We start from the raw sequence: 26,673 nt of genomic DNA on the forward strand, positions 1-26,673 counted from the left end.
TGAGTTTTAAGTTTTGTAAATTCAAAACTTGTATTTTTACAATTTTCAAAAAATTGTAAAAACAGATCACTCCACAATAATAAAAATAGGATTTGTTTAGGTTGGGAAGATCCCCTGGAGGAGGGCATGGCAACCTACTCCAGTATTCTTGCCTGGAGAATCCCCATGGACAGAGAAGCCTGGCGCCCTACAGTCCACGGGCTTGAAAAGTGTCAGGCACAACGGAGTGACTAAGCACAGGTTATAAATTATGATCCCTGATCTCTTGTTGGCTACTTAGCTGCAAGTAGAAAATATATTTGACAAATATCCTTTGAGTGCCTATTTTTAAGAAGTACAGATTCAGAAGTGAACAAAAAAGAAAAATACATTGCTTTTACGGAGCTAATTCAGAGTTTCCTGACTCGGGAACATTTTTTGCCAGGTATTCTGATTTTCATTTCTAGACCTTAATTTTTAGACTTAAGACACATTTTCAAGTCATGTAACAGCAGTAATAATGATGACAATATATTCAACCACTGCGATGACAAAAGTAGCCAGTAGGCTTCAGAAATTGCAGCTGCCCAAACCAGACACAGCTCTGGTCTTCAGTGGAATGACTTTGGTCCCAGTCCAAGGGCCCAGAGCTAAAGGCAGACTCTCCTTGGTCAGGGCATGAAATAACCTTCCGTTTGCTTCAGATCCATAAAAATAAGCACTTGGCTGTCCTAATTAATCTTCCTTCACCTTAGAAGCAAAGCTCTAAGAGCTGGTCCTTTATAATGATGTGGAAACATTTTCTCAAGGGTGTGGCCCACTGCTTCCACATTACCAAGTACATGGGTATGATTTAAGAACTCCTTCTTTCTTTCTCCTAGCTGATTCTTCGTGAATCGTGTTAAAATGTCTAAAAGTATTCCAGTCAGCAATGTAGGTGCTGGAATAAAACATGAAAAATGGATTTGAATGTGAAATTCTAGAACATTTTTCCACAACGAAGACAAATGTGAACGCTATGTTTCATCTTAGAGAACGTGCCTTTGAACTCTGAAACAGAAGCACAGTCTTTAAGGCTGCTGTTGTTCAAACTGACAGTCATCCTCAATAGAAGGATTGGTTTACATACTTAAGGCAGCAAAGAAAAATATTCCAATGCTAACAATAGGAGGGATTTTATTCATGTAAGGATTACCAGTCCTTAGAGTAAGTGATGGCAGGAAGCAAGGAGAGGGTAGATTATGCTTGTATTATTTTCAGTTAAATTCATTCATGTTTTCAAGTGTTAAAATGTTACTAATATCTAAAGAAAAATACTCTTGCCCTTAAGTTTTTGTCATAACATTTCAAATTATCTGATTAATAATATTCTGCAAATCATAACACATTTGTCATTAACTATCTGCATGCTAGAGTTAATTCAGGCTCTATTACATCCATTTTGTGCCTGAATTATTTAAAAAACAACTATTCATATTGAACAAATAAACAAATTCAAGAAAGTCATTTATACCTTAACAGATGGGATATTTGACATAATTCCCACAAGTCTTTTTCATGACTGGTTAAATAATGGAAAATTCCTCTTTTATTTTTTAAGACCTAAGTATTAGTTCTCCTAAAATATTTCTGGTGAGCAATTAAAATATTTTTAATTCATTGCTTAAATCATACAATGCTTCTCTTTGTTAATGAACTACTGATATTTTCGGCTTTTATGAAAGCTCAATGCATACTTCAAAGCTGTTATAAATTTAAATAGTCAATAGCCCTCTTTTAGCCAGAAAAGTATTTCCACAGTATTAATCAGATTAATTAGCTTCTAATATTTAATTGTCTTTTAAAAGTGATTAAGTAATTTAAGAGGGGCAAATTTTAAAAGGCACAACAGGGTTTCAATGAAAAAATGGGTCTCCTTGACTCCCAAGGCAACTAGTGCTATCAGTATTTGCTATATTCTTCTAGAACATTCTACACTGTATCTGCACATATATTTGTGCCCGACTTTGTCATCTTCAATTAACATTGCATTTTGGAAATGACTCTATATCTCAGCTACCCATCGTGGTATGAATTTTACAACTGATTTCATTTATTTCCCATTGATTTTTAAATTATTTCCAGACTTTGTCAATGATGCAATGTTAGACATGTACCATTTCACACTTCTCCAATAAAGTACAGCTTACTCACCACACACTTGTTGTGTGGTGTCACCAAGCTTATTTATTTGGGCTAGTTTTACAGATGGACATAAGAGAGCACCATAGTTTTAACTCTCATTTCTCTTATGAAATGCAACAGCTTTTCCTATGCTTAAGAAGTGTTTATATTTTCTTTCCTATAAACTATCCTATGCCCACTAACCTATTAGATAGTTAAAACTTTTATTGCTTTATATAATTTCTTTATATAGTAAAGATATTGACCTTATATATGTATATGTGTATATATACATATATGATCACTACTAATATTTATTCCAAGTTTATTATGTTTCTTTGGAAGATGTTTTGATTCTTATCCACACACGTATTTTATTTTTTTGTAGTCTTACTGATATTTTCTTCAATTTCTTTAGACATTCTTCTTTAATCTAAAGGCCTACTAGATCTTATCTTCTGCATATTTCTGTATCACTGTGGGTGAGTGGGTTCGGGCTGCTCGGAATAAGGACAGGGGTGGGAGAGGGGCTTATTTCTTCACAGCGCTGGGTTACTGTTTCCTGGGGTGATAGCGTCTTGACGTGTCACCCTGACTGGCCTGAATGATAGTGCTGTGTTATTGACTCAAGCTATGATCATGGTACTGCTGTGGAGGGATTTTGGAGAGGTAATTAAAATTCTTAATTAGTTGATTTTATTTAGGGAGATTATCCTGGGTTGGCTTGACTTAGTAAGTCAAGAGTTCTTAGAAGAGGTTGAGACTTTTCTAAGAGGGGTGGGGCGGGGGAGTGACTGACCCTTGGCTGTTAATGAGAGTTCCACCTTGCTTATCCTCCCTTCCTGATGACTTGCCCTATGGACATTGAACTTGCCCCAACAGTTGTGGAAGGCAAGCCCTAGTGATAAGTCAATATATATATGTGTGTGTGTACATGTATACAGATGTGTATATAAATATGTACTTAAGTGTGTTAAAAATTACCTATGTGTGTGTATGTGTATGAGTGCAATGTGGGTGTTTCATGCATACATCTCTGACTGATCACATTCTCCTGGTTGAACCCTGAATGATGCCCTTGGACACTACAGAATTAAGGTAAATGTGGAAAGCTGTGTCTTCTCTGCAGTGAAATAGCTTATGTCTGGGATTGCACATGGATGGAGGACTCTGCATCAGCACACGGGCCTTGGGCCGTCAGAAAGAGAATGATGGATAACCAAGTGGTGGGAGTCAAGAGTGTGGCCCAAGTCCACAGGGACTCCTCCATGGCTGCCACACAGACTCCATGCACGAAGGGGCCAAGGAAGCCAGGTGCGCGAAAGGTTCTAAGCCTGCCGATGGGGCTCCATGAACGCGCAACTCAGTGTCCTTCCCCAGGTTGTACTATAATATGAAGTTTTGTCACTGCAGTGTTTGATTAAGGACTCAAAGAGATGACTCATGGTTGAAAAGCACCCTGAACCAGAGCATATTTTGAATCACCTCAGTTGATGGGGCACCATCTGGCCTATTTTCCCCAGAAAATGGTCCTATGAGATGCCATCTTGACAACTAGGTGCACCCTCCCCAAGGAGAAGGGGTGTGTGCCGACAGGGGTTGAGGGCCAGGAGGGCCAGAAGGTGGCAGCCGTGGATAGTTTCACCTTGGACCACGGGGAATACTGACCTCTTCAAGGCCAAAGCCTCAATCACCTATTGGCCCTGGTGGCTTGAAACAAACACCAAGTCATGGGGCAAAAGGGGTACTGGTATAGAGTATGCATTCCTTTGACAACCTCCCAGCCTTCCAGCTCCTAACATGGCATGGACACGCTCTCAGGGTCAGTCCTCTAAGAGCAATAGCCCAACATAATTGATGTTTCCCATGAGCTGATCCACCCTGACTGAGAATGTGGCCTCAAAACAGATAGTTCCTCCATTCAGATTTATCACCTAACTTTCCCCCTCAAACACTACATTAAACTCACTTCTCTTTTTCGTAGTCAACAAGATTGAAAATATCTAGAATATAACAGCCCACTTGGAAAGAAAATCTCAGGGCTTTTATGCTTTTCATTTATGTTGTTTCTGCTAAGTACTTCAGGTAATCTGCTTCATGAACTGATGCTTGATTGTATGCTGACATGTCTAGAAAAGGGGCTTCATGGGCAGCTCAGCTGATAAAAAATCTGTCTGCAATACAATTGCTGGGTTGGGAAGTTCCCCTGAAGAAGGGACAGGCTATCCACTCCATTATTCTTGGGCTTCCCTGATGGTTCAGATGGTAAAGAATCCACTTGCAATGTGGGAGACCTGGGTTCGATCCCTGGGTTGGGAAGATCCCCTGGGGGAAGGCATGGCAACCCACTCTAGTATTTTAGCCTGGAGAATCCCCATGGACAGAGGAGCCTGGTGGGCCACAGTCCATGGGGCCACAAAGAGTGGAACACGACTGAGCAACTAAGCACATATGTCTGGAAAAGTACTAACTGGATATGAAAGTGGAAAGAATTATTAATAAAATAATTTTATACCACAATGATAAAACTAAAAAAATAAGAAATCCATATACATGTTATAAATATTTCTTGAGGGAGGTGATTCATTAAAACTGAGTCATTAAAAAAACTTTTTATTTACCTCATAATTCAATCATACAGCAAAATATGAATATGCATTATACTTCAGCTTTTGTTGCTGTTGTTTAGTCACTAAGTCGTGTCTTTTGCAACCCTGTGGACTGTAGCCCACCAGGCTCCACTGTCCATGGGATTTCTCAGGCAAGAATACTGGAGTAGGTTGCCATTTCCTTCTCCAGGGGATTTTCCCGAGCCAGAGATCAAACCCGTGTATCCTCTATTGGCATGTGGGTTCTTTGCCACTGAGCCACCAGGAGAGCCCATATGTTGTCAGCTTTACTGTCTCATAAGTAAAAAGGATGCTTTAATCCTCAAATTCCACCTTGTCTTTATATATGATATACTTCAGGTTCTGTGTTGGAACTCTACAGCTACAATGAAGTTACTATGGCACTTGATATTTATAAAATCAATGACCTTGTGTAGTCATTGGGCAGGATCCACTCTACTTTGGCTATTCCTTCCACCAATGTGTAATTTATCTAGTCAATTACCATAACACTGCAGCATGTGATTCTAGTTTCCTTTGAAAAGACTTTCCCATATGAGAATTCCCTCCCACTTATTACACTGGCAGAGACGACTTCCAAGTGCGCATTGTAGCAGAGAGAGCGTGCTCACGGTGATGGACTTTGCAGCAAAGGGACTTGGACCCACATGGAAAGCACAATGAGTACTGGGCACGGGCTGCCCATGAGGGCTACACATGGCAGGGACATGAGACCAGAGCAGCAGGAGGGTCGGGAGCAGTGCACACGGAGGGGCAGCCACAGGGCAGAGCGTGGGTGCTGAGTGCGGGTCTGTCCTACCACTCAGTCAGGGACAGCAAGCAGGGGACTCTTTAGCACCTTTCTGTGGTCACGCTTTGGGAAGGAGTATGATTTGATTCTTGAGATTATTCCACCCGCTGACCAAGTCTAGAAACCATAATGGCAAAGAGGAATAGTAAATGTTTCAGAAAACAAATACAGGCTGCCTTACATGACATGTTATTTCAGCTGTTCCATAATTACAGTAACCCCCTCCAGATTCTGTTGATGAAATGCACTAGAGGCAACATGTGATCATTAGAAAGGCTTCAAGAAAAACCTACTATTTGAGTAGAAGGATCTGGAAAAATATTTTGGCAATATTTTCCATGAAAGGCTATAAGATTCAAGTTTTCATATTAAATAGCCCACTTTTCATATATAATTACTGTCAAACTGAAGACAAATCATCCTAAAGAAACTAATTCTGAGAGCCCAATTTTGTTACTTCTGGGTGCTGGTTCTATGATATTTGTGGAAATTCACTGAGTTGGACCCTTAGGGAACATGCATATTTTTATATAGTCAGTAAAAAGTTTTTCCAAAATGTCCAACTCCTTGAAGCCATTACGTGATGCACAACTAAAGAGAAACCATGATATTCTTTTAAAGTTCTCACCTCTAAGCCCACCTGCCTCTTAGAGCAAAATGGACCTGTCCCATGGTGGATAAAATCTTAAAGTTGACTTGCCAGGCCCATGAATCGTGTAAAGGGTAAAACGAAATGATGACTCCATAATGGTGCTTTACTTTAGAAGTTGATCCCAAAGTTCACTGGCATTTCAGTTCTCTTGATTTGGGGACAAGAGCTGCCTCAGACAGACTGCTTGGTTTAGCATAGGTGCAGCTTCTGAACAAGTCAATAGCCCCTACCATGGGTGGAGGGTTCATTTCATCTTCTGCAGATTTTAAGGGTTAACGGGCAGAAAGTGAGGTATAGAGCACATAGCTCATATTGGGGGAATTTTTAGACCTCACAAATGGCATTAAAGGGCATCAAAGGTCCACAGTAAGGTCCCCTTCAAAGTAGCAGGACATCATTCCTGCTTGGAGTATAAATCTGTGTGTCAGCTCCTAATAGTCTGGAGGGAAGAGAGAGCTGGAATTCTCTCTCTTCAGGAGCATCAGGCATGTGTTGGCCAAACCCACATGTAGAAGTGTGGAGAGATCACATTCTCACCACCCACTGATGTGGAGTGGGTGGTGGGTTCTTGCCAAGCCTTCAACTCCATCCTTTTCTAGAGGCTTCTTCTCTCAAGTGATAGCAGCAAGCACCCCCATTCCAAGCCTTCCTCCACCAAGCTATGGCCAAAGCAGCTCCCCTGGAAAGGGTGAGTTTTCTGATAACAATGTCTTGGTTGATTTAACCAAAAGAGTTTGGCAGTCAACCTCACTGAGATAATTTATATACCCAGCTTACTACCCATCATGCATGTGGTCACAAGGATCATACACGTGACTCCTCATGGATGGGTCAGGGCTGAGCCTGAACAATATGTTACCATTTCCAAAATCTACCAGGAGGTATATTTCTGATTTAACATTGGGTTACATGGATATTTCATATACTTTTAGAAAATGGAGGGATTTTAACCTACCAAAGAAGCTAACTTAGCTAGCTCAGAACTGAAAATAGGCTGATTCTAGCTGCACCAGCAATCCCAGTTTATCAAGTGTGATAAAAGCAATGACCATTACTCCTTTGTCTAAAAATACTTTTCATTGTGCTAATATACAACTGCTTCATCTTTAATGGCCTGGCTAAGTAACACTTACCCCAGGATGAGAACTTGGAAGTTGTGGACGGAAGTTAATATTTCCTGGTTAGAAAAAAAATGCACAATTACTGCTGTGTCAGTGAAAACCATCTATTTATCCCCTCCTCCACTGCAGATCAATCAACATGACTGTAAAATATTACTGCTTGAGAAGCAGATATATTTTCTGCATACATTTCTTGTTATCCTCTTTCCCTCAATTTTCTCATACAAGCAATAAAAACAAATCCATTTTTAAAGTTACTGACTAGTTTTTGATGAATGATAAATATACAGTTGGAGTAATCATTTTAATCAATCAGTAAAACCAAAGTCTCATCCCATCTGGTTTGACTTTGCAACAGATCAAATCTAAAATCTAAAATCAGAGGCTGATTATTATCAGCATCTGAAGGAGTGAGACTCCAATGTCTTGGCTACTCACCCGATTGCCCGCCAATTTTTTGACATGGAACTGTAAGAACTCTTAACAAACCATCTGATTTATAAGAATAATGCTCGACCAGCTGAAAAAGAAAAAAGTAAGAAAGTATCATAAATAATGGGGGCAGGAAATGCTCCTTACCTGGAGCAGCTGACTCCCCTTTTGGATTTTAAAAGTGATTCAAGGACAGCCCTAAACAACAAAAATTGCTTCCTTGGTGATCTTCCTGATTCCTCCCCACACCTCTTTTCTGCCACCCTCAGACTTCCGGCAGAAGTCCACATGCCACCTTCCCTTTTTAACCTTATTCTACTCTTTGCTCCCTTCCCTCCTTCCTTCCTTCTTTCTTTGGTGATAAGTTGCATGTCTTTGTTTATATTCTTCTATATCCATGTGATACTATAACAATGAATTCATTTATTCAGTCTTTCAACAAACATTCTGTTGTTTGGTAGGCCCTGAGAGAGGACAAAAGGTAGACTATGGTGAATGAGACACATTTCCTACTGTTGAGGTGCTTACTTCCTTGGTGGAGAAGGCTATAAATGAATTATAAGGTAGAGTAATTGATTCTGTATTAGTGCTTCGGGTAAAGGCTTTGGAGGGACCAAATAACTCAGCCCAAAAGTTTCGGAGAGAAGACATCACCACACAAGTGACACAAGATCTAGGCCATGGAGAAAGCTGACCCTTTGGAGAATGGCCTTATGTTCACAGAACATGGACACCCTTGGCTAATGGTGCCCAGGAAACTATGAATCATGATGTCTGATTCCTACATTAAAAAGGAAATGAATGGTAAGTAGATTTATTTATATCTAATCAAAATTATGCAATACGAAGACAGCCTTAGTTTTCACATTTTCTTTTCTCAAACAGATATTTCCTCTTCAGACAAACTAAAATCCTTCTATCTGATATTTCTTTCATATCTATTTATTGATTCCTTTTCCATTTATGGACTCTTGGCTCCTAAACCTTTTTTTATCTCAAAACTTACCTATTTGGGTAAATGTTCATTGAGTGAATATATTTTATCCTTCCAGGGAGCATTCTTCTTTTAAATTTTATTTTGTTGTGGAAAGAACACAACATGAGATACACCCTCTTTGTAAATATTCCAGTATGACCAGCCCTAACGCACTACTGAAATGGACAGCAAAGCTCTCTCTGTTCTGTTAAATGCAACAGTGTGTTCTCAGACATAGTATTGAGATCCCTACAACAGCTGAAATATCCCATGCATCTCTCCATTATCATTCAAATATCTCCTTACATGCTTATGGTTTCAGACAATCTACTCCAAAAGGATGGGTGGGAGGTGGGCATATACATAAAGATTTCCCTCTTGGGCAAGGGTATGCAAACATTTTCTGTAAAGGGCCAGATACTGGTATTTTAGGTCTTTTCATTCCACATATCATCTCTGTCACATAGTTCTTTATTTAAAAAAATATATATATATTTTTAAAATATAGAAACCATTTTTCTTCAAGGACTACACAAAAGCAGCTCAGGGCCAGACGTGATCCATAAGTGTGTTGATTCTTTCTCTACAGAAAGGAAAACTAGAGTAGTGAAGTAATTACCAACTCTCAGAAAAACAGCACCAAATTCCTGGGTAGGGGAAGGGTACCGTGGAACCTTACTGTTGTCAAGAAAGAACACTGAAATCACACTCATGAAAATGGAAGGTACTGCTGGCACTTTCGAGGCTCTTTCTTAAACAAACATACAAGGAAAAGATTTAATTAAGGCTGACTACTACGATATGGTAGCGGAATCAGTAAATACGGGAAAAAGTCCTGGGAAGGAATTTTCCAACAATTAAAGATGTTTAACATTAAAGTCAGCATGCAGACTTGGAGACTGTGAGTGGACTCACTCAGGGAAAATGGTCATTCAGGAGAAATCCAATGGCTGTGTAGCAGTGATGGAGCCCAGGACCTTCAAGCATCAGACTGACGGATGGAGGCCAGTGCCTTTCAATGCACACATTCAGCGATTCTTGTAGGAGGTGAGAGTTTCTGATGGGAAATTAATCCAGAAGGCAATATTCCCTACTCATCTCTCTGATTTGCACTGGGCAAACACCCTTTCAAAACGATACCATTAAAATAAAGCAAAGCCTGTGGTCAATAATGAGCTACACGTCAATGAGCTACAAACCAAAAGATAATGTCAGCGTTATGACTAATATGCATGAATATTAAAATACCCAGCATTCAAAGAAAAAGATTTTCTTCCAGCTACAGTTAAGAGCCAAAATACATCATGTGGTGGTAACTCTGAGTGCTTTAAAGGTAACGGGGATCCCTGATCTCAGGTTTTAAAAAGACAAGATTTTTTGAGCCTGGTACTTTCCTGCTGGTGCCACCCATGAAGTTCCTGGTGGGGCCTGGTGTGGACATTTGAACCCTTCCCCAGTGACATCCTGCACCTACAAAAACTCAACGTAGCTGTCGTTCTTGGGGTGGCAGAGTCCTTTGGTTTTCTCTGCCTCTGGGCCCACTACAGTTTATAGGATGTTCTGCCATTTTCTCATGGAGCTGTGATTTAGAATGAAGCCAAGTCGTTCGTACCTGGTGGAAAGCAGGGGTGAACACCAGATTAGAGCTCACTAGCGCCTAAGTAACTCTCATATTACACATTGCTTCGGGCTTTACTATCAGGTAGGTTAAGAAGCGGAGAAGGCAATGGCACCTCACTCCAGTACTCTTGCCTGGAAAATCCCATGGATGGAGGAGCCTGGTAGGCTGCCGTCCATGGGGTCACACAGAGTCGGACACGACTAAAGTGACTTAGCAGCAGTAGCAGGTTAAGAAGAACCCCTTTTTAGGCCAGGCGTGTATAATCCTATACAAGTGGCGGCCTGACACGCAGGAAATGATGACCACTAGGTTGCCTTAATGTTGCAGTGATTCATTTTGCAGCGAGAATGGCACTTGACATTTCATATTAAATTTGGCCTTTCACAATTCAAAGAATAGTCTGATTAGCCACCTCTAAGACTCCCTTCCCAGCCATCTATGCCTTTTTTTACTGTGTATTTGTCTGAAAGGCTACTCTGGGCTCCAGGTAGAGTGCCTTAAGGCAGAATCTAGTGCCTTAAGGCAGGATCTCCTGTTAAACCACGTGTAGTCCTGGTTAGGTACCACTGCCTGGTGCCAAGAGCTGAGGGGCCCTGAACAAGCTATGGGAGCCTCAGTCACCTAACATGGTAACCCTAGACCAAAGCATCCAGGAACCTGGAGGGTGCACCATAGACTCTGATTGGGCAGGTCTCAGTAAGGACCCAGGTCTTCTACAAAGGTCCAGGAGGACATGTACCTGCCAGAGTGTGTCGAAATTCTTCCCGCCAGGGATGGAGAGCTTCCCCGTTTTGTCCTTGTCGATGCGGTAGTGCAGCACCTTGCCCTCGTGCAGCAGGCACAGGGCGTAGGACCCGTTGTCCTTGGCCCTGATCCTGAAAGAGAGAAGACAGTGCGGCACCATCACTCCTACTGCCTGCCAGGGGTGGGGAGGAGCGCCCTGGGCAGGCCGCCTGCAGCAGCATCTTGACCTCTGGGTCAAGGGCTTCGTACCCAGGGAGGCCCAGCTCACAGCTCGATGACACCTCGAGTCCCAGACAAGGAACACCCAGCGGGCTTGGGAGCACTGACGGGATGTCAGGAGAGGCCCAGGCTCTGGGGGTGAGTCCTCCATTCACCTGGAGCACCACTTGGCTCAGAGCACGGGCACATGAATCCCATAGCACCCCGGAACAGTGGAGTCTGTGCAGCCCTCTGCACTCGGCTCCTCTCTTCCATGAGGTCTGCTTTTGGGTTAGATTCCAGACAGTGCAGATCCCCTGCCCAGCCCAGGGTATGTCACTGGAGGGGGTGTTTGGTGGGCATTTTAACTAGGAATATTCTTGACCCCAGATGGAGGCCAGGAAAGGCTCCCACTTCCTAAGACCCTCTTCATTCCGTCAAGCTCACCCTCCCTTTTACAGGGAGGAGAAAGCAGGACTGGGATTTAAAATGTCCCATGGTAAAGAATCTGCCTACAATGCAGGAGACTTGGGTTCGTTTCCTGGGTCAGGAAGATCCCCTGGAGAAGGAAATAACAACACACTCCAGTATTCTTGCCTGGAGAATGCCATGGACAGAGGAGCCTGTGGGGCTACAGTCCATGGGGTCGGACACGACTTGGTGACTAAACCACCATGCGATAGCATCAGATGATGTCACCAGGAGAAGAAAATGTCCTTCACTGGGGGCTGGGGACCAATGAGCAGGACCCGGGCTGTGCTGGCTGCCCAGGCTCTGCCTCCTGGTCCCCTCCTTGATGCCACTCCCTTCCCTTATCCAGGGATGAGACTTGTGAGCCTGATGCCAAACAGAGACACCCATTGCACTGTAGGGGGAGGTCTTCTGCCCTGCCCAGGAAGACCTGTGGGACTGTGGGAGGGTGCAGTCTAGGTGAGGGCTGCAAAGGCACAGAATGGAGGTGAATCCCCTCCCCCAACTGAACTCCTTAGTCATCACCATCCTCAGTCCATCTTCCCCTCTCAGCAACTCAAACCTTTGGGATCACAAGATGTGAGAGGGTAAGTCACCGAGATCTCAGAAGGTCCCAGAAAGCCTTGCCAGCCTTGTCATTTTCTAAAATGAGGGAACTGAGGCCCGCAAATGTTAAGCAATGTGTCCAGTCAACTGTACTTTGGGAAGATGCCCAAATGTGCCAAAACTGTTGTGGGATTTCCCTGTTGTGGGGAAATTTCTGATGCCTCTCCTTGGCTGTAAGAGACCACATCCACAGGGCCAGCTTTGGAAGCTGACACAGTCACTTTTGGCCTTGTAGATTCATCTCAAAAAGTGAACCCAGGACATGAGAACTAAGCTGCGTCACATGGGGTTGGAACTTTGTTTTAAAAATAAGTTTCTTTTAAGTTGTGCTTGGCTGTGCGCGGCGAACAGGTTCCTTCCATGCCTCAGTGCTCAGGGCAGCTGGTGTGGGTGGCGGGACACACCCAGACTCCCCTCGACCTCTGCAGGACTGCTTCTGAAACCTTCTGCACTGTGAAAACAGCCCTTCCCCCAAACCCAAGCAGGTCGCCTGCACCCCAAAGTGTAAGCTCCCTTTCATGGTCACATGGCCCATTAAGGCCAGTTGGCTGCTGTCAAATCGAAAAACAACCACACAGAAAAGGAAAAACAGTTTTATATGAGGAAGAACTGAGTTTATCTCTTAGGGAAGCTATTTTATAAGGCAGGATTATTCACCCCTGCTTTGCTTAGTTTATAAGCATCAGTGGCAAACAAATAGGATAGTTTGAAGATTCAAAGAATTATACAAATTCTAAATACGAAGCATTAAGACTTTATGCAAATACATATAAAAGGTTAACTCCAGATAACGATGTCCATAGGCCATTCCAAAATACCATTCTCTTTGATTTCAAGTCTTTGGTGTCTTGGGCTTCCCTGCTGGCTTAGAGTCTGCCTGCAATGCTGGAGACCTGGGTTCAGTCCCTGGATTGGGAAATGGCAACCCACTCTGGTATTCTTGGCTGGAAAATCCCACAGATGGAGGAGCCTGGTGGGCTCTAGTCCAAGGGGTCACAAAGAGTCAGACACGAGTGAGCAACTAACTTTACCTTTACCTTTGTATCTTGGACCTTTGGGTCCTGGAGACAATTAACTGGATCTGAACTCTGACTTTCTGAATCCACGTCCAGTGCCCACCACTCTATCTTGCCTTAGGTCTTGATTGATCTTTTATTGTTAAACAGACAGAGGATCGCAGAATGACAGGGAAATGGTGCAATCACCTCATTAGAAATGGGTAAATGGAAATGAAGCCCACAATGGAAATAACATTATGCCCCTTCCAGACTGGCAAAAGTTAAAAAGACTGGACATAATAAATTGCTGAGAATGAGGGCATTAGGCACCTTCATTTACTGCCAGCAGGCGCATGAATTGGTTCAATCATTTTGGAAAACAATTTGGAATTCTCTACTGAAACTGAACCTATGTATTCCCTGAGTCAGTGATCCACTCCAAGATATACAAAATGCATGCATTCTGCACCTGTAATGTGTGTGGGGATGTTTATATCAGCTTTATTTGTCATTATCAAAAATTGTAAACAAGCTAAGTATCTGCTGAGTACAGAGTCAGTCAGTCTTGGGGTATTCATGCCACAGAATGTCATGAATAAAATGAACAAAGGACAGTGTTTGTTCAAATGATACAAATGTTCAAATGTTTGTATCAAATGATACAAAGCACAAGTGACTCTCATAAGTATAAATGGACACTGTGATTCTACCTGTATGAAGTTCCCAGATAGGTAAATTTGAACAATTTCATTGAAAAATGTATACCTAGGTGGTAACAAGTGAAAGAAAAGAGCCAGAGCATGCTGGACACAAGGATACAGAAAGTGATGTCCTCTCTGGGATGGGTGTGAGTGAGGGGCCTTCTGTGATGCTTCTCCTATTTTAGTTCTTGACTTTGGTGGCATTTGCTTTATAATTATCCACTAAGATACACGTATAGAGTGAGGCAGTCTTGTGAGTATTGAATATTTCATAAGAAAAATGGCATTAAAAGAGAGCTGGTGTGAGACAGAAATAGATCAGCAATTTCTGTAAAGGCACGCACTTCCTTGAGGATCCTCCCATGAACAGGCCCTGGAGGAGTCTGTCTCTTGCAGAGCTCCTGACACCAGTGGCAACAGCTACCTGGTGAGCACAGTCTAAGGACCAGCAGGCACAGGGACAGACCATGGACATGCAGCCTCAGCGGCCCCCAAGGCAGCTGGCAGGAAACGAGGCAAAGAAGGGAAACCCACAGGCCCAGCATCTGTAGGTGGCAAAGACCAGAGGCTTGGTGACACTAACGGCCAGCAACTGTGAGGTGTCTGCTGGCTGGCTGCAGGCAGATCCTGGGCTGGGCTATTTTTAATCTAACATACGGAAAATACTGGTTTGGAAGCTGAAGTAGCTCCTCCTCCTCCTGGCCCCCTCCTGTTCCTCAGAAAGACCCCCAGTGTCCTGGGACACCCACCGGGTTTGTGACATGGATGCCCAAAGCGGAAAGAGAAAAGGCTAGTCTTGCAGCCTCTCTTGAGGTTGACCACCTTCCAGTTTAGCTATCTTCAGCACATTCCCAGAAGCCCCAGAAGAATTTTTTTCCAGGGAGTCTCTTGGAAGAAGCAGATAGAAGAAGCCAAGACAAATCTTGGCTCACGACAGATTTGTGTTTTGCTATTACAAGGTGTGGGACTTCAGTGCTTTCAAACTGTGACGCTGTCCTAATTGGCCTTAAGATTGACTTGAGGTCCCTGCTGAGACAGCAGGAGATCCACCTTTCTCCAAGGGTAGACCGTCTCAGGCTCTGCCATGAGCAGGTTTTGCACATCACAGACATGAGGCACAAGCAAAACTGAGGTCTGGAGAGTGTTCATTCTGCCAGACACAGCCTGGAGGGCTTCCTATGACTTCCTGGATCAGAGAAAACACGTAGTAATGATGCCCAGACATTCACAGGGAAGTAAGGACCCAAGCGGTGGTAGGACCTTCAAGGTGACCCTCACCCACCAGTGGCATCGTGTCTGCTGCAGACAGAACAGAACAGCCGGGGCACAGCCTGGCCCACCAGGCATTCTCACTGTCTGAGTATTTTTTTTTTCCCCATGGCAGAGCAGAGCATGGCTGGCTCGGGGGAAAGGAGGGCTCTGGGGATGAGCTGTATATCTATGGCCTGGATGGGAAGTTCAGAGAGACATGGTGGGGAGGTTCCCTTCCAGAGCTGATGCTGTATCAGGTGGTCAGATACTGCAGCATGGGGCCTGACGGTGGCTTGTTAAGAGAGGAGCTGGGAGTGGGGGAGAAGATGTGGGAGTGGCATGCTCAGTAGTATGTGTGCTCAGCTGCATCCAACTTTTTGTGCCCCCATGGACTGTAGCCAGCCAGGCTCCTCTGTCCACGGAATTTTCCAGATAAGAATACTGGAGTGGGTTGTCATTTCCTACTCCAGGGGATCTTCTTGACCCAGGGACTGAACCCATGTCTCCTGTATTTCCTGCATTGGGCAGATGGATTCTTTACTACTGCACCACCTGGGAGCCCTGCTCAGTAGTGTGCTTGCCAGCATCATGCCGAGAGCATCCTTGGACTCAGGAGAGGTACCAGCCCTAATGATCCACAGAACAGAAAAGAAAATGCAACTTCTGGGTGCTTCTGTCTTGCACTTGAGCAAAATTTAGGCACGTGAGACTTCCACTCATGCAGTGAAAGCAAAATCAGTATGGAACACAGGTCCAAATACAGGGCCACGCCAAGCTCTTCTTTCACACATCTGCCTTTTTAAAAGTTTTATCACAAACTCCCCTCTCTCTCCCTCTGCTCTAACTCATGAGGTGAAACAGGTCACACTGCTTCTCCTCCAGCTTCATGGGGACTTTGATCAGACCAATGAAGAGATACTCACATCAGTCCATAACCCTCTTTAAACTTTTCACTTCAGACAGGCCGTGACTCTTTTTGCTGACCTATAGCTGCAGAGCCACATGTGTCGAATGAAATGGCACACTTTGATCCCTGATGGCAGCACACGAGAGCACTCAAAAAACTCAGCTTTTACTGTGGGCATATGAGGGTCATGCAGTCTCATTCATCAGTGAACAAAAGTAAGGTTTTTGTTTTTTTTCCCCTAAACCCACAGATTGCTTTTGAAATGCAGGTATATAAGAAAAAAGTGAGCTATAACTTGAGCAGGGAAAAGTGAGTGACAAATAAGAAAAAAAAGTGTGTTTCACCTAATGACAAATACCAATATCAGTACTGGTGTGGACACAGGGAGAACATCCCATTCTTGGGGTCAGCAGCAAGGTGAGCATCTGAACCTAGGATTCCCACAATGAAGCAAGGACCATGAAGAAGAAAACCTCTTCAACCCCGGAGGACAGTGTCCCTGGCACAGAACACTCAGGAGTCCCACAGATGAATATCAATCAAACACAAGCTCAAAAGATCACCCCAAACCAAAGGAAACAGGAGTTATGAGAAAGAGGGCAGGAAAAGAAAGAGAGCAGGAGAGACATAGATTTATACACTAAGGACTTTCTGTATTGAAATCATTAGATTTAGAATATAAGCTAATTATGCATGAAATGTTCAAAAAACAAATGAGGGACTCACAAAAACTAGCAAGCAATAAGATGCTCTAAAAAATGTACAGGACTATTTGGGAAACAACCAGAACAAACAGGACTGCTAGAAATTTTTAAAATGTATAACTGATGGAAAAAAACAGTGGATGAGTTTAAAGTAGATTAGATACAGATGAAGTGAAAATTAATGAACCAAAAGACAATCTAAGGACATTAAATAGTGCAGCACATAGAGAAAAGGCAACAGAAAATAAGAAAGAATTGAGGATGGAGTAAGGGCTAAAATATGTTTAATAGCAAGCTATGAAGGAAGAAATGATAAGAAAGAAGGATAGTAATATTTGAAAAAAATAGAGTATTTTCCAGGATTGATGAAAGAAAAAGATTCATAGTTGCAGGAAGCACAAGTACAGGACAGCCACAGGTTGAGCTTTAAACACATTACCTTGTTCATCTCGATTAACAAGCCAGATAGCACATTAGTTTTCCCTTTTTATCATTCAGTAAACTGACGTCAGAGAGATTAATTAGGCTGTCAGTCACAGAGCTATTAAATGGTTGTACTTGTCTGAACTTAAGTTTCTACAAACAGAAGCAGTTTCAAGGTTAACAGTGTCTCAATCAATCAAATAAAACAGAAAAATTCCTTACTGCACATATACTTACAGATCCTCCAATGAACCTGGAACATCTCAAATTATCACTGTTCTTAGTTTTGCTTAGGTAGGCACTGGGCATCTTGAACAGGCTCAAATGTGGTCCCCAGACCAGCATCGCTTGGGAACTTGTCAGAAATCCAAATTTCTGAGTCAGAACCCAAACTTGGTGAGTTAAAAACTGGGTGAGGGGGTTGTGGTTTGACCCAGCAATCTGTGCTTTAACCAGCCTGCAGGTGATCTGCACACAAACAGAATGTTGAGAACCACTGCTTACATCATATGCTCTGGACTTCGTATCCATCCTGTGGAACCTCATTCTTCATCCTTTCACATTTATTCCTTGCTCATAGGGAATACAAGTGTGTATTCTTACAAGCTTTCTCACTGTCTCTGAAAAATGTGTCACATTCTGAATACACTTTTTTTTTTCCTGGCTACCTTATACTGAATTGTACTTACGCTGAAAAAGATATCTCATAGCTCTTTCCAAAGAGAGACATCCACCTGCCTCCCAGTCCACCTGGTGGGACAGGGGCAGGGGAGGGGGGAGGGCATTGTTCTAAGATTCAGGGGTGGCAGGTAATATGTTATCTGGTGTCCCCAAGCCAGGTCCATCCTGGACAAGGACCATGCGGTTTTGTAGACCTCTGATTCTGGGTGGTCACAACCTTTTCCCTTAGAAAGGCATTGTCACCAAATCTTCCAGGATCCAGCTGTGTACAGAATGGGGGACACCCTCATCAGACCATCTATACACGCTGCTCATTTCTTTACCTGTAAGTTCTCCTGGAGGGCTTCCCACAGGGCCCCGAAATGTAAGAGGCATGAATAAATGAATGTGTATGTGTGTGCATAATTTGTGCACCCATGTGTGTAAGGGAGGTGAGGGTGTGAGGGGCGTGGGGCTATAATGAAAATCAATTCAGTGGGCAGTGGAAGGGAGGAAGGGAGGAAATGATGAGCGGGCGACACTCCTGGAAAATGGCTAATGAGGAAGGGACGACGCAAAGGTCAAAGGGCTTACTTTTCGAACGGTATGAAGAAGGAAGGTCTGGGGCACCTGGATTTCAGATGCAGAGCACATAGGAGGACTCAGTTGTTCCAGCGGGCTGGGTGAGAAGATGATGGTGGAGGGCCTGAGAAGGGCAACTGGCACCACTACTTGGCACCTGCTCAGAGGCCTGTGCACTCTCTTCTTCCTCGGCATACAGGGCCCCGGGGTACCCGAGATGATTTCTGACATATTAAAAAGCTGACATGGGAAAGGAGCAGGTGGAGGGGTCCCACCCATCACATGCAACAACCACAGGCCGGCGCAGGGTGCTGGGGCCTACCCCAAGTGCCGGAGCTGTACCGCTCTATAACCTCAGGACGGGGGAAGCCCACAGGCCACAAGTCTCGCCCTCCTCACACGCTCCCCAGCACAGGTGCCTCTCAGACCCTTGGACTCCAGCTCCCCGGGGCTTCCTCTTGGCCTCAGTCTTCACCTTCCTGCCCCTGCCCGCCCAACCCAGCTACCACATAGGCCACACTCGCTCTTGACTTCTGCAAACTACTGTGCCTGGTCCAAGACCTGACTCTCTGCCATCTCTCTCCCCACAGAAGCCTCATCCCCCTCTCTCTTTACACTTGGGGAGGGGGCAAGCCCAGAGGTCAGGGTCTCCCTCAGGACCTCACAAGTCTTCCAGACCTGACAGCCCAACTGGTTTGACCCTGGAGACTTGACCTGGCAGTGCTCAAACCCACCACTCTCCTGGGATCTCTATTTCAATCCCCTCTACCTCCCAGCCCCATGTCAATGCTGGCCTGGCATTCACCAGGCATTTCCAAAAATAAGACCTGCAGTCAGCACCTGCAACCCATCCCTTTCCTTCCACCGTTCTCGCCCAGCAGCTCTGGGTACAGTTGCCCAGCACTTGTCCCACTGTGTCTTTTCCTCCCTCCTGATGGAGGAGGTCAGGCCTGCCTTTTCACCATCTCGTGCGTGTGTGCATGCTAAGTCACTTCAGTCATGTCCGACACTTTTCGACCCTGTGGATTATAGCCACCAGGCTCCTCTGTCCATGGGATTCTCCAGGCAAGAATACTGGTGTGGGTTGCCATACCCTCCTCCAGGGAATCTTACCAACTCTGGGATCAAACTTGCATCTCTTATGTCTCCTGCACTCGCAGGTGGGTTCTTTACCACTGGTGCCCCCTGAGAAGCCTCAGCTAAATCTAATCAGACAGTTTAAGGATCATTTGGCAAATCCTACACTTAGTGCAAAAAAGGATGACCATCTGGCCTGAGACAGTCCTGTTATCCTCTGCTATACCCCTTTCCATCTTGTCATTGGCTCCTTCTTACTCTCAAAGTGTCCTTGAGTGGACAGTCCATTCCCTGGCCCACCCCTTAGGATCTGGAGGGACTTCCAGTCTGGCCTGATGACCTCCCTGCCTGATGAGCTCCCTGTCACTCTTGCTTTGTTCCTGGCCAAGTCACACTCGGGTCACAATGTTGACCCCTAAGACATTGCACTGACACTTTCTCCTGCCCAGGACCACTTTCTTTTATTTTTCAAAACATAATATGCTGTTTAAATTAACATTTGGCTGTGTTGGGTCTTAGCTGAGGCAAGCAGACTTCTCCCTAGTGGTGGTGTGCAGGCAGTCGTCCTGCAGCATATGAGATTTTAGTACCTCAGCCAGGGATTGAACCAATAGCCCCTGCATTGGAGGGCAGATTCTTAACCACTGGGCCACCAAGGAAGTCCCCAGTTTCTTGTCTTTTCTTTCTCCACTAATTTTCTTCTCATTGCTCAGAGCACAGCTTAAACGTCCTTTTCCCCAGAGTCTTACCACTGAGCCCCTGTTCTGAGTTTTGGGGCTCCAGCTGAGAAGATGCCAGGCCCTGCCGTAGGCATTCATAATAAGTGGATTGATAGACAATAGACACGTGAAAAGAAATATAATAAAGATAATGCTTGAGAGTCAGTGTCCCTGGTATCATTAAATAGGAAGCCTGTGATGATGGGTGGGGCACATGACACATTTTGCAGCATGTCTTTCTAAATTTGACATCTTCCCTTAGGCTGTAAGGGCCTGCCTGATGGCTCAGCAGTTAAGAATCCACCTGCAATGCAGGAGATGCTGGAGACTCTGGTTCAGTTCCTGGGTCAGGAAGATCCCCTGGAGGAGAAAATGGCAATCCGCTCCAGTATTCTTGCCTGGAGAATCCCATGAACAGAGGAGGCAGGGGGACCACAGTCCATGGGGCTGCAAAGAACTGGACATGACTGAAGCAACAATATGCAGTTAGGCAAGCACGGTATGGGCAGGGATCAAAGTCTATCTCGTTTGTCACGGTGCTGTCACAATGCCTGGTATATATCTGGTGGAATTCATTATTCTGTGGAATGAAAGGCTATTTTTTAAACAGCATACTTCTGTTTAAAGTCAGACAATAAGAACCATAGTGAAAATGGCATTGGCGACTTACTGGTGTGATGATTCCTTTGATAGATCTAAACTACTACCTTCTCTGTGCAAGGTTAATTCAGCCATTTGGAGAAGCCACCATCTGTGTGTTTTAAAGGTCACTGAACTCCCTCCCGACTCTTTAAGACTTGCAAGGATCTTTAGCCAAAAACAATAAAATGTTTACCTGGAGACTAAATACAAAGAAAGTGACAATTCCATTGTTTTATATTTGCAGAACATGGCATGGGTAGAGCATTTTTGTTCTGAGATAGCTTCCATGATGACATGAAGGGGCCAGCACATTACATTTCAACAGACATGATGTGCTCTTGGGGGCAGCCTGTGTGAGAGCTCTGAGCTGCCCTGCATGAACCACGTGGTGAGATATTTATACACGAGATGGTCAGAGGCCTGTTGACCACAGCCCATCCCCATAGGCTCATCTGGCCCAAGCAAGGTCCAGCAGTGTGACCACATGGCCTTAGAGTTTTATATAATTTGTAAAAGTTATTTCATCATAGCCAGAGAAGACCGCTCTCTCCTCCACTCCAACTTCCTTTTCCAGAATTGAGAGTAATCCTAAAAATGGACATGCGTTACTTAGAATGAGTTGTGACCCAAGAGGAAGGACCAAGTTTTCTTTTTTCAATATGCAGGAAATATTGCCAAATTATTGTTAAATGAAGAGGCAACCAAGCACTATGCAGTCAAAAGACGCAGAAAATAAAAAGTGCTATAGACACATGTCAGGCTTTAACTAAAAAAATTATATTACTTTTCAAATTTTTGTATGTCTGAAGTATTTACCAGTTTTTTAGAAGCTTGCAATTCATTGTGATTTTTCTCTGACTCTAAAATACTGTATTTTGTACCTAATTTTGTGTTCTTTTTAAAGAAGATCTACAAATTTTACAGGCTTTGAACCCCACCAATTCTGGATCTTTCCTTTTGGGGAGAGGATACACATTTTTTGTAAAGTAAGCTTTGTTTCCCTTTCCTAACAAACTCATTTTGTAGTCACACCTGAGCTGTGACTAATCTCTCAAAATCACAAACCATGCTGTCAAATGAGGCCTCAGAGAGCCGAGGGGATACATTCTCAACATAGCCTGTCCACTCTGCCTCTGTCCCCGGTGTCATGAAAGAGGCAGAGCTCTGGCCGCCATTCACAGGACCTGGCTGGGGGTCCCTAGATGGTCCTTGGCCATCTAGACCCCAGACATGGACAAGTACCTTAGAACATCACACCTGGAGAGCTTAAACAACTGACATTTCTTTCTCATAGTGCTGGAGTAGAATTCTCAGATCAAGATGATGGTCCTAACTGCATAACACAGGAACTGTGTTCCATGTTATGAGGCAGCCTGGGGGCGGGGGCGGTGTCTGGGGGAGAATGGATACATGTATATGTACGGCTGAGTCCCTTTGCTGTCCACCTGAAACTATCACAACATTGCTAATTGACTAGACTTCAATACAAAATAAAACGTTTCTTAAAAAGATGCTGATTGAGCCCATGTCTCGTGACAGCCTGTTTCCTGGCTTGTAGACCATCATCATCTGGCTGTACACTCACATACATGACCTTGCCTCAGTGTGCGCAGGCAGAGAAAGTCCTGTCTCCTCCTTTTCGTATGCAATCCCATCATGGGGACCCATCTTTGTGGCTTTGTCTAAACCTAATCATCTCCCAAAACCCCCACCTCCAAATCTCTTACACTGGGGGCTTGGGCTTCGACATATTAATCTGTGGGGACACAGCATTCAGCCCATTATAGCAGGTGATGAAAAGCTACCTCTAGAAATGCCGCAGGTGACTGTGGGGGTGGGGGGTTCTGTAGACCACATTGTCTATTCCCTCTGTAGAGAGCCTTTATGCTTACATCCATTATTATCCAAGGACAGTATAATGTCTATCTTGGCCACTCTTCATAAAGCCACTCCTGAGCAGCCCCAGCAGCGCTATGTGGACAGGAGACAAGGCAGAGAGTGTGCATTCTGAGTGACACACCCTGGCACCATGCCTTACATGGGGAGAGCAGTGGGGCTTGGGGCCTGGGAGAGGCCCTGGAAATGGATTTTGCTGCTGCTTCCTCTCAGGCTATGGTTTTTCCAGTAGTCATGTATGGATATAAGAGTTGGACCATAAAGAAGGCTGAGTGCCAAAGAACTGATGCTTTTGAACTATGGTTCAAAAGAGAAGACTCTTAAGAGCCCCTTGGACAGCAAGGAGATCAAACCAGTCCATCCTAAAGGAAATCAACCCTGAATATTCATGGGAAGGACTGATAATAAAGCTCCAATACTTTAGCCACCTGATGCAAAGAGCCAACTCACTGGAAAAGATCCTGATTCTGGGAAAGACTGAAGGCAGGAGAAGGGGGTGACAGAGAATAAGATGGTTGGATGGCATCATTGACTCAATGGACATGAGTTTGAGCAAACTCTGGGAGATAGTGAGGACAGGGAAGCCTGGAGTGCTACAGTCCATGGGGTTGCAGAGAGTCAGACATGACTGAGCAACTGAACGATAGCAATATCTCCGTCCAAACACATCAGAGACCCTAAATTCCAGCCCTCATCTCCTCTTTGCCTGACAGTCCTGGGCAAGTTCCCTTGTGCCTAAGTCCTTGCTGCTGCTGCTAAGTCACTTCAGTTGTGTCCAACTCTGTGTGACCCCATAGACAGCAGCTCACCAGGCTCCCCCATCCCTGGGATTCTCCAGGCAAGAACATTGGAGTGGGTTGCCATTTCCTTCTCCAATGCATGAAAGTGAAAAGTGAAAGTGAAGTCGCTCATTGTGTCTGACTCTTAGCGACCCCATGGACCGCAGCCTACCAGGCTCCTCCATCCATGGGATTTTCCAGGCAAGAGTACTGGAGTGGGGTTGCCATTGCCTTCTCCACCTAAGTCCTTGATTGAAAATGAAAGGATTTAGACCATTAGCAGTGAGGTCCCTCTTGGCTCAGAAGTTCTGCCACCACAAATGTACTTCATACCATAATTCAAGAAGAGGAAAAACTACAATCTGAGTTGGCCAGATTCCCCAGACACAATCATCTCAACAGTTAAGAGTCTTTGGACCATACCTTCTGCATTTTAAACTGAATTAGAGAGGATTTATAACCTCATTTAGGTCTCAGACATTTTAAGTTATGGTTTCTGTGGGTGGCAAGAAAACTGTTTTTCTACGATGAAGGCTGGGGATCTGCTTCATTGAACCACAATGCAGACCAGAGCTTCCAGAGTGAATCTAATATTTTCATACTCGATTCTCCAAGATATTCCTAAATGGAAACTTTCAACATTAGCCATGGGTGTCCCTTGGCCTTTTATCCTATGTTCATTAATGACTCAACATCCACTTATATGTATTAACCTTCTATGAAGTACTTAACATTACGTGTGACCTATTCATGCGCTATCCATGTATGTATGAGTTGCTCAGTCATGTCTGACTCTTTTTGACCCCATGGACTGTAGCCCACAAGGCTCCTTTGTCCCTGGGATTCTCCAGGTAAGAACACTGGAGTGGATAGCCATTCCTTTCCCCAGGGGGTCTTCCTGACCCAGGGATTGAACCCGTGTCCCTGCATTGCAGGCAGATTCTTTACTGTCTGAGCCACAACGAAGCCCATTATTAGGAATCACAGAGGATGGGTTCTGTTTCTGAATCTGAAAACCTCCTACATTCTCAACATCTTCCATGTGCTGTGGGCGTGTTCCAGGTAAGATCTGCCAGTCTTGGCAAGTCTTAGACAGGGTGGCACAGGAAACAAGCACCTCTGAGCCGGTATGAAGAGGTTGGTGGTGGTATAAGAAGCACATGGTGGTCATGGGCGGCCAACTGGAGTCAAACCATGTCCAGAGGGCTGGGAATGGACCTGCATAAGAACTGCAAGTAATGATGAGCTGGATCATCAGCCCTGAGTGATAAAATCAAGCAGCAAGATGAGATTGGACAAGGAATTGTAAACATTAGGGTAAGAGAAGGTTGGTGCTGAAATTGGCCTCTTCCCCAGGGTCACTGGGGACAAGAGAGGAAGCAAATGAACTGCTGCTCCCAATAATAAGGGCCCGAATGCACAGGAGAGACACAGAGCCCAGCCACGCTGGTGCAGCCACCACACCCATGTCACTCCCCCTTCCAACATTCATTAAAGGCAGTTCTTGTGCTCAGACATGAGAAGGTGAAGGCCTTGAAATCTCTGCAGAAAAATGGACATCATACTTTGGTTTAAATGTATATAATCGCATACAAGTGGGCCTGGTGAGCCTGCTCACTTTTGTTCCTCTGCACTGGCTCTTTCTACACCCAGCCAGATGGGTCCCCATGAACTTCAATTGTATCTGCCCTAACATCTCCCCAAAAGCAGATGTACTGATTTGCCCAAAGAAAAGTCTTCTTAATACTGGAGAGCCCGCAGTGGCCTGGCCCCTATCCTCCATCCATACCCCCCACACTCTGTACCATCCACAGTGGCCTCATGGTGGCCTCACTCTCCAAGCACACTCCTGCCTCTGGGAACCCACACAGGCTTTTCCCTCAATCAGGATGGCTCCTGGCTGCCCTCAGGTCTCTGCTCAAATGTCTCCTTCATAGCAAGGCCCCTCCTGATTACCCAGCATAAAACAGAATCCCAGACCGCCAATCACAGCAAGTTCTAGTCCCTTCCTTAAATGCGCCAATGCACTGGGCAGGCCTTGTTCAATTGTTCAGTGTCTACTTCTGCCAGTGAGATGTGGACTTCACAAGGCAGAGATCTCCATCTCCAAAGTCCAAGATGGAGTCAACATCTAGATCCTCACACAACTCTGAAAGTGTAGTCACTCAGGCATGTCCTACTCTTTGTGACCCCATGGACTGTAACCCACCAGGCTCCTCTGTCCATGGGATTCTCCAGGCAAGAATACTGGAGTGGGTAGCCATTCCCTCCTCCAGTGGATCATCCTGATCCAGGGATCGAACCCAGGTCTCCCGCATTTCAGGCAGATTCTTTACCATCTGAACCATGAGGGAAGCCCAAGAACACACACAGCTGTGGACACTGTTAAATGCTGGTCCACAGATGGACAAGTTCATTTAAATGATGGGAAAGTGTGGAGGAGACACATTCTTTAGGGAAACCTGAATGAGGCCCGAGAAGATTCAGTAGGAAGGACTCCACAGCTGTGGGGCTGTTTCACGGTGGGTGTCCCCTGCAGCACCCCCTTGTCTAGGTCGGAAGAAGGCAGCCTCCTTGAGTGCAGCTGTTCCCCAGTGAGCCTGAGAGCAAGCTTCTGAACTGGCAAGAAGGCAGGAGGCCTTGCTGTCTGGATAATACAACTTAGGGCTGACTTAACCCACAGGCGGCCATAGGCCCAGTCCCATGACACGTGTGTTGGAAATTACTCTTAAGAAGGTGGTAAAAGTCCAAACCTCATGGGAAATGAGCCAAGAGGTGCCACACTGAGGGGAAAATGTCTTCCTGCTCCAGGATCTCTACCAGTGGCTGTTATTGCATCCACTAAGTATCATCCCAGTTACCTTGTGTGCCCACTCGGGCTGCTCTATGCTTGCTTTTAGGATCACTTTTTAAAAAAAGTATTGTGTTTAAGATCACCTCACCTCTTAAAT

The 26,673-nt window shown here is 44.7% G+C and overlaps 1 protein-coding gene across 5 annotated transcripts in view; it reads right to left on the reverse strand.

Annotated features, from left to right (window-relative positions):
• Positions 1-26,673, reverse strand: part of SYK (spleen associated tyrosine kinase) — a 108,046-nt gene that overhangs the window by 27,142 nt on the left and 54,231 nt on the right. For 4 of the 5 annotated variants that reach the window (XM_005210435.5, XM_059889078.1, XM_059889080.1 and 1 more), the window contains 4 exons: positions 11,104-11,239; positions 7,774-7,855; positions 7,348-7,391; positions 5,611-5,679 (listed from right to left, as the gene is read on the reverse strand). In XM_005210435.5, the coding sequence (XP_005210492.1) occupies positions 5,611-5,679; positions 7,348-7,391; positions 7,774-7,855; positions 11,104-11,239 (331 nt within the window). The remainder of the gene's footprint in view (positions 1-5,610; positions 5,680-7,347; positions 7,392-7,773; positions 7,856-11,103; positions 11,240-26,673) is intronic. The other variant, NM_001037465.2, reaches the window with a different exon arrangement.

This window comes from Bos taurus, chromosome 8 (genome assembly GCF_002263795.3).
Source record: "Bos taurus isolate L1 Dominette 01449 registration number 42190680 breed Hereford chromosome 8, ARS-UCD2.0, whole genome shotgun sequence".
Lineage (NCBI taxonomy): Eukaryota > Metazoa > Chordata > Mammalia > Artiodactyla > Bovidae > Bos > Bos taurus.